Source organism: Manis javanica, chromosome 14, assembly GCF_040802235.1.
Source record: "Manis javanica isolate MJ-LG chromosome 14, MJ_LKY, whole genome shotgun sequence".
NCBI lineage: Eukaryota > Metazoa > Chordata > Mammalia > Pholidota > Manidae > Manis > Manis javanica.
Genome location: NC_133169.1, coordinates 49,938,289 through 49,946,687, shown reverse-complemented (window position 1 = coordinate 49,946,687; position 8,399 = coordinate 49,938,289). Strand labels below are relative to the sequence as shown.

General features: G+C 55.3%; 1 protein-coding gene across 5 annotated transcripts in view; it reads right to left on the bottom strand.

Moving 5' to 3' along the window:
* Positions 1-2,190: 2,190 nt before the first annotated feature.
* Positions 2,191-8,399, bottom strand: part of TBC1D9B (TBC1 domain family member 9B) — a 31,708-nt gene continuing 25,499 nt past the window's right edge. The window contains exons 18-23 of one of the 5 annotated variants that reach the window (XM_037002005.2): positions 7,009-7,077; positions 6,716-6,766; positions 5,229-5,321; positions 4,582-4,688; positions 3,021-3,476; positions 2,191-2,933 (exon numbers count right to left, since the gene is read on the bottom strand). In XM_037002005.2, the coding sequence (XP_036857900.2) occupies positions 2,772-2,933; positions 3,021-3,476; positions 4,582-4,688; positions 5,229-5,321; positions 6,716-6,766; positions 7,009-7,077 (938 nt within the window). In that variant the 3' untranslated portion in view covers positions 2,191-2,771. Of the gene's footprint in view, positions 3,477-4,581; positions 4,689-5,228; positions 5,322-6,715; positions 6,767-7,008; positions 7,078-8,399 lie in introns of all 5 variants that reach the window. The other 4 variants (XM_037002001.2, XM_037002002.2, XM_037002003.2 and 1 more) reach the window with 4 other exon arrangements.

Here is an 8,399-nt window from a genome sequence, read left to right as displayed (position 1 = left end):
CCCCCGTCCCCCGTCCTCGTTCAGGCTCCTCTAAGCCGCAGCACCGCCTTGCGTGCGCGTGCGCACTGGCCTGTTCGACCCCGCCCCCTGCAGGCGCTCGGGCCCCTCTAGCCCGCCACACTTCCGGGCGGTTGGCAGGCGTCCCTCGGGAGCGCTGGGCTCAGGCCTTCCGCCGCCGGGTCGGGTGTTCTTGGGGTTTTCGCCAGCTAGGTCGCCGACTCGCTGTCTGAGCCCGGTCCGGTACCGCTCTCTTTTTAAGTCCCAGTTTCCGCTTGGTCTCTCTGGGAAGATGGAAGTTGCAAGGGCAGGGCCTCCATCCGCCGCTCCGGGCCGGCCTTTGCGCACACTGTTCTGCTTCTTAAGGCCCCAGAGAGGGAGCTGGAGGTCGCTTCCCTGCTCCGATCCACGCTGGGGCCCGTGATTGGAACCTGCAGGGCCAAGGGGCAGAGGCGGTCAGTTAACCTTTGAACCAGAGCACCTATGGGCAAGGAACTGAGAAGACAGGAAAACAGTTCATCAGCCCCAGGCTTCCTGGAGATGACGATGGGAGGCGGCCTAAAAGGAAATGAATCCCTCCTGGAGCTTACAGGGCCACACTGCAACCCACTGTGGAAGGTGGAGAGGCAGGTCCCACTCTGGGTAAGGCAGAGTATTGCACGCCTGCTGTCCCCACTGCACCGGGACCCTAATGCCAGCTCACCAAAACATTCACAGCACCTGACAACATAGACCATCTTGTTAAAATTACAACACCCAATCCTGCCAAGGATTGTAATAGGATGCTGGTAGGAAAATGGAAGCACCATTTTGGAACACAATATGGCAATCACCTCTATGCTAAGAAAATAACCTGAATCACATGGATGTTTTATTCATGCAGTATTTAGTATTCACTGAGATATAACGGAAAAAAATGGAGATAAATGTTCTGAAAAATGGTTATGATAACTGCATGGATTGTGTGGATAAAATGAAAGTCCCTGTGGCCAGGATTCTCACCTGGCACTGGTTGGTTAGCTCACTATACGTGTGGGCAATATGTTGCTATTCACTCTGTTATATAAAGAGCTCTGCCCAATGGTCTGGGCAACATGGTGGCACGGCTGCAGGAGTGCAGAGCAGAGGCTGGAGTGGTGGCAGCGCTGAGGACAGAGGCCCAGAGGATGGCTGTGCGGGACAACTGTGCAGGCAGAGAGGCCCAGAGAACGGCTTGCTGCATGCAGACTTGCTCTGAGTGAATGGGATTTTAGTGATTGACCTGCCAACCGTGGAAATAAAGTTGGGTATAACCCTTTCACCCCAAGAATGTTTTACTGTCATTTCTTTGGTCACACTGAATCCACAGTGAACTTGCCCAGGACTGAAACCCATTGGCAAGACAACTGTTACACAAGTCCATTAGAAAGAGTCTGTGTGAAGTGAAAATGCAGGCATATACACAGTTTCAAAGCAAGGCGGTGTCAAAGGTTGCATTATTTCAATTACAGAAAACCAGGCATTATTTCCAGGTGTGTGGAGTTAGGGTTATAGATGATTTTTAATTTTTTATAGTTTCCAAATTATGCACAATATCATATATTAGAAAAAGCAAAATTAGTTTAAAAATTATATTTGAGAGACTGAATATACAAATGGACAGTGACCAGACTATATATGACCACCTGTGCAGCAACCAGCTCTGGAAGCCAAACCACCACTGGGGGCAGCAGTCGGGACTTGATCATTGATGGCCAGTTTCCCTATTGCTTGCACCTCCCCCTTCATCTCAGGACCAACTGAAGAAAGCCAGTTATGCTCCCCAAAACAATCACACAGACATCCTGCTTCTAGTCAGCCCGACTTAGCTTCCCTGCCAACAGTCTGTAATTACAGCACACCTGAAGACTGACTTTTTCACTATGAAGCTTTCCCGCTGCTCTGCCTGCTTCCGAGTCCTTGTCATGAACACACCTCCTGATGCGGCCCCAGGTTGTTTGTACCCTGGTGGCACAGGTGAACTCAGGCCTTGCTTGGCCTGTAACAGCATGTTCCCGTCCCCATTCTTCCCCAGGACTGTGAACAGCCACCCCTGTGCAGGTGTCAGTACCTGGAGCCTTTGGAGCATGGCCTGGGCCCACGCCTGCCAGTGAAGAAGCCAAGAGCCCTGAGCAGTGGCCCAGGGCCACAGGAAGGCTCTGTACACAGTGTGGATTTAATTATTTCAGGGATTTATTAAGGCATCGAGCACAGTGTGATTTTCTAGCCAACTGAAATGAATACAGGGATGGATCAGGACCTGAGGGATGGCCTTTAAGGTTAATGGTGAGGATGACACACTGAATGAGCATTTAGAGTAATGCTGTACGGCACCCACTCTAGTGCCACAAGACGCTTTCTGCCTCTGTCCCAGGAGCTCACTCTTAGTGAGCACTCAAAGGGCCCACCACTTTGATGCCCAACAGGCATGTGACCCCCTGCCTGGTGCCAAGTGACAGGAAAGCCCCAGAACCCACGGCTATAGAAGTGCACCCACGGTGGAGGATGAGGTGTGGCCTGGCCACAGCATGGGGAACACAGGCACTGGGCAAGCAGGGCAGGTGGGACAGCCTGACACTATAGGGCCCAAGGCAGTCCCACCAGGCAGGCAGGAACAGGGATCGGGAGCCTCTGCCTGGGCCCAAATGTGGCTGTTCAGGCTTCTTTCCATGTATAAGCCACTGCATCTGGGAAGACTGACTGGAGGGGGTGTCCTTAAAGAGAAACAGAATGGGAGGGAGAAGGGAGGACAACTCTCACTTGGCAGAGCCCTCAGCCCCAGCCCCAGCCTGCTCATGGTCACTGGAGGTGCTGAATTGTCTCTCCATCTTCTTTAGGTCCTTGATCTTGAGTCCAATGTCCACCTTCTTCTCAAAGAAGTTTACCAGAACAGACTCTGTCAGGATGGAGGCCAGGATCTGCTCAAAGGAGATGGCCCAGTCAGTGTCGACAGTGCCCCCATAGTGGTTGGTGGCTGTGGGGCTGGGGGCAGCACCACCACCCACCAGCACTGTGTCGTCAGCCAGATCCTCACACTGCAGGGAGCCCGTGCTGACCACCGAGTAGGAGGACATGGACATGTCATCCTTGGTTTCGTCGTCAGACAGCAGCTGGGATGGGGAGACCCGGCCCTCGCCGCTGCCCCCTTCACCCACCATCTGGCTCTCCTGCAGCACTTTCCCAAGGTGGGTGTCTCTGTCCGCTCTGGCCTGGGGGTCGCCCAGAGCTGGTGGCTGAAGCTCTGGGGCTGGGTCCTGAGGGGGGCCGGAGGCTGGAGGCTCGTCCTCCTCAGGGGCACTGTCCTGGGGCTTCCTGCCAGGCTGGGTGGAAAACCTCTTCCCCACCTCGCCGATGTGGAGCAGCAGGCTGGCCACTGTGGCGATGGCATGGTACAAGTCCTGCTCCATGGGGTCTTCACTGAACATGTTGTAAAACGTCTTGCACAGCTCAATGAACTGTTCCTTTGAGAGGAAAAACAAACAGGGCAGGGGAATGATGAGAGATGGGCCAGACAGGCAATGCTGGTCATTCTAACCAGGGTGGGGGAGGTCTTAGTGTCTGCACACCCCTGTGCCTGGTCATGGCTGTTTCAGAGACCAGTACACTGAGGCTCGGAGGGAAAGTGACCTGACCAGTGTCACACAGCCTTCCAAGGGCTTTCTTTTCCAGCTGCCTTTGGATCAGCACAGAGTGATCTGTCTTCCTGTCAGTCCCCATTTCTACATACATTCTCTTAGCAGAGACGGACCTGTTTTTATCAAGACTTTCCAAACCCAGGAACCAAAGGGACTTCATGGTGTCTTGGAACCACTTTGAGCTTTTTACATTGTTAATATGAATGACTTCAGTTCTGCCCTCTGTGAGGCTGTATAGAGGGTGGTGACCAGGCCGGGGCAGCCCAGGTCAGTCAAGGGGAGGAGGTCTGATTCTGGTTCCTGAAACCACACATTCAGGACTCCTGTCTGAGAATGGGCCGACGCCTCACTCCACAAGGCACCCCATTCTTCATGCCTGGGGGTGAGGGCACGCCCAGACTGTAGGGAGCCCCTTTGGGTGGGGCAGGGCATGGTTGGACCACAGCTCAACAGCTGCCTTTGGTTAACTGTCTGTGGTCCTGGCTGTGTGCCCCTCAGCAAGACACCAGGCACTGCACCTAGAGACCAGCAATGAAAGGCAGGCTGTGGGCCAGGCATGCCTCTGTGTGCACAGTGCCTGTGCGGGTCTGGGAGGGGGCAGGAGCCCCCTGGGGCTGTCTGTAAAAGGTGGTGTGTGGGTTTCCCCGTTGAAGCTAACCTTCCCCAGTGCCTCTCTGGTTCATGGATACTGATTAAATGTGAGCAAGTCTCACCATGAAATACCACCCAGGACAAGGCTCTGAAGCAGTTGGCCTCCTGTCTTGCTGGAATCATCTCTGATTGCTGTCTGATTAGCACACTCTATAGAGGTAGGCAGGATTCCCATCATACAGGGGCGCTGGGTGGAAAGATGGTGGGGTGCCAGGTGGGAGGACTCAGCCTTGATCAGAAATACCCACAAACATCATTTGTGGGCTCTGATTGGGCCTACCTGGTTCATCTTGGGAAGATCCTTAATCGTCTCCTTCTGAACCTCTTTCTCCTTGGCCCACATTTGAATGTAGTGCCGATAGTCAGGAGGGCTGGTTCCCTTCTCCTCTGTGAGTTGGGAGAAAAAGTTAATCTCCATGTGTCAACCAGGAGAAAGGGCGGGGCTGGCAGCAGAGAGTGAGCGGGCTTGGGTGTGGTGTGGCATGGAGTTACCTGGGCCCTTCTATAAAACACTCCAGCATTTGGCTAGGCGGTAATGGAAAGAACGCTCCAGAACACCCCCACCCCCACCATCTCCCAGGTCATGCTGAAGCAGGTATGACCTGTGCTGATGAAGATGTCCCAACCTGTCTTCCCCAAGACGGTGATGGAACCACATGGATGCTGGGGAGAGGATGGCATGAGAGGGGAAGGCTGGCTGGGCTCCAGAAGGCACGCAACCCCACCAGGAGGTGGCGATGGCCAGGGTGTTCATGGCTACAAGGGTTTCATGCCTGGGCAGATGAAATCAGGCCTCTCTGGCAGCTGATGGCTGGACATTCACCAGACAACATGGCCCCTCCCACAGGGACAGTTCATGTCAGGCAGTCTGCCATCTCCTGGAGTGGGGAGGCAGGCAGGGGTGCACCCAGACCCTGGGGTCCCTACCAGCGCCAGCACAGGGTGGCCTGCCTGTACCTCCTCTTTTCTCTCTGCCGTCCTCAGGTCCAGCTCCCTCTCGCTCCTCCTGCTGTAGTGTTTCTGGACAACCGGAGAAAGACAAAGATCATGGAGAACATTCTTTTGTTATGACTCCAAACCCCTGTGGCCCCTGAGTGGCCACCCACCCATCTGTGGGCACCGTGGCAGGGCCCGCTCCCTTCCCCTGGTCACACTGAACCCTCACCTGCTCTCTTCAAAGAATGTAAGTGTCACCAGGGTGTTGAAGTGAACAGTGAGGCATGTAATGCAGGACAAGTCTAAGAACTGGTCTCTGTAGTTTGCTGAAAACAGTCAACCTGAGGGGAGTCCTGACTGCCAGTTCAACCTGTGACCTGCCACCACACCAGGGATTCTGTGCGTGACACTGCATAACTTAAAGTGACACATCTGCTGGAGTGGCAAACACTGCTTCTGACAGTGACCATGAACATGGGAGAAATGGGCTGCCAGCTCTCCCAGACAGGCTCCCTGAGGCGGTGTGGCCAGTGGGTGTCCCCTGGCGGGCCGGCAGCATCCTGGCTCTGCTCGGTTCTCGCCACCACGTGGGATCAAGTTCAGGCTTCTCACTGTGGAAAGGAGACTGCTGCCTGGAGCATGGGGGTCTGAAGACTCTGTGCCCTGCCCCTGGCCTCTCGTAGTGTGTCTGGGACAAGGCCAAAGCACCTTGATTTGCTCAGGTTCCAAGGATAGCAGGAGGTACATCTGCCTCTTTACTTTGCACACCTGAAGTCAAGGCCCTCCAGCTAAGTAAGCAAGTTCAAGCAAGCCTCTGATGCTGTCCACAGGCCTGCCTCAGGTGTCTTGATATGTACTTCCGAATTTCTCTTTCAGGTATGTATTGTCCTGGGTGTGTTACCCCCACAAGAAATTACAGGGTGGGGTTTTGGCCAGTTCTGTAAACATATTACCCACCACCAACTCCCCGGCCACATCCCAGGCCCAGAATCCCTATTACCCTGGGCCTGATGCTCCCAACTGGCTTTAAACGTAGCACAGGGGTGACTTCTAATAGGCACTCAACAAATGTTACTGTTCCCAACTGGAAACATTTTGTGGAACATGGGAGCATTTTCCAAGGAGAGCATCCACTACCCCTTACCTCTGCTCTGTTCACACATGAACGACTGCATTTGTCTGTTTTGCCCTATGGCCCTGATGACAGAATGCCGACACCCTGGTGACTACACGGTGCCCATGTGCCATGTGGCCTTCTTCACTGCCCCTCAGGACAAGTGCAGAGGCCGCCCCCACTCCCCCAGTGCACACGGAGCAGCTTGGCCCTGGGTCCACCTTAAGACTTAGTCACACAGGAGGCATCCCTGGACCAAGAACCTCCAGGCCTCGTGACCATGCAAGCATGTTAGGAAGACGGAGCCGTAGACTCTGAGGAGGCCCAGTGCAAAGGGGTGCTCCTGCCCCCCCCAGAGACTGACCTTGAGTCTCCCAGGGCAGGAAAAGGTCCAGATCTGAGGCCAGAGGAGATGCTGGAAGGGAAAGTGGAGGTAGAGCAAAGGGCAGAGGGAGGGAGAGGCCAGGGTCCAGGAAGGCAGAGACAAGAGAAACAGGAGTGAGAATACCCTGGGGACCCGCCTGGAGGGACGCAGCTGCCCTTGCCCTGGCTTCAGGCTCCCCAGTGCTGCAGTGAGCTCCCGGTGCACCCAGGGCTGCAGGCCACCAGTGTGGGCCCCACAGCAAGGCCGCAGAGCCACAAGGCTGCAGGGCTCACCTGAGGGGCTCTCCTCTGTGAAGTAACAGGTGGCTTCCAGGGCAGACTCGGCCTCCTCCGGGCGCAGGGCTGTGCTCAGAGAGAAGGCGGGGTGAGGGCAGGGGACACAGCGGACTTGCCGCGCAGACCACACAACTGCCTGGACAAAGGCCAGGCTCCCCCACGTGATCCCACCATTTCCAGCACCCAATATGCTCCACCATGGTGATGCTGACAACTGATTCTGGTTAGTTACTTTCTTGACTTTTATGCTTTGTTTGAAAATGTAATATGCATCCCAGGTAAAATCTCGTCCATGCAGCTGGGAGTCCTGAGATGGCCAGCCTTCCTCCCAGCCCTGCTGAGCGGGCCCGAGGATCCTTACGGCATGGCAGGCACATGTGCAGGGCCCTGCCATGGCCCACCAGCCATGCTTAAGTGACTTGCTCTTCTTTCATGTGTCTTGGGCATTGTTCCACACTGACATAGTCTTTATGATTAAGCAGTCCTCAGGGGCTCAGACCGACACCATTCCACTGTATGGGGGAGGACGCAGTGACAGGTTGAACAGTGCGTGGCACATCAGGGAGGTGGCAGGTGCAGGTAGAGGTGGCTGGGGAGTGGTGGGGGTGGCCCCGAATGCCCTCTTCCATAGGTCCTAGCCCAGTGTGGGCTGCCCAGTCCAGGCCTCTCCCACAGCAGAGTCCGAAGTGGCCAGTACTAACCTTCCCTGGAGATTTCTCCAAGGCTACTGCTCCTTGTTGCATTACAGGGGAAAAATCAGCCACAGGTGTGAAAACACCAGGGTCAAGAGCAGGACTTTCCAGCTCTGGTTACACAGAACAATCACCTAGGGAGCTTAAAACTATGACTCTGGGCTCCTCCCCAGGCCAGTGAGAGAGTGTGGGGTTAGGCACATCCCGTTTCTAAAAATCACGGGCTGACTCCCTGGGGCAGGTCATAAATGACAGGTCAGATCCACCCTGGAGCAGAGTGCCCAGGACCAAGAATTTCCTGCTCTATCTACTTTCCTCCTGTGAAAACAGGGATAACCCCACCTTGCAGAGCTCTCCGTGTGGCCAGGTGAACTTGGCCCAGGTGGAGGGAACCTGGCGACTGTGGGATCTGGCCTGCCCAGCCTGCCCCATCGTGTCTCCTGTAGGCTCGGGTGCCACTTAGGAAGCCAGAGGGAAGTAGGTTCCCCAGGCCACCCTGCTGGCTGTGGCAGTGCCCCCAGGCTGACCCTTGGAATAACAGGAACCCCTGAGAAACTTAAGGACAAGCTAACGAACAAGGGGTCTTGGTTTCAAACTTGAACCTGCACTCATGTGGCGCCCCTCACGGTTTCCTTGGCCCTGCTGTGGGGGGATTGCTCCCTGAGGCGCATCTTCCCTGGTCATGGCCCAGCCCAC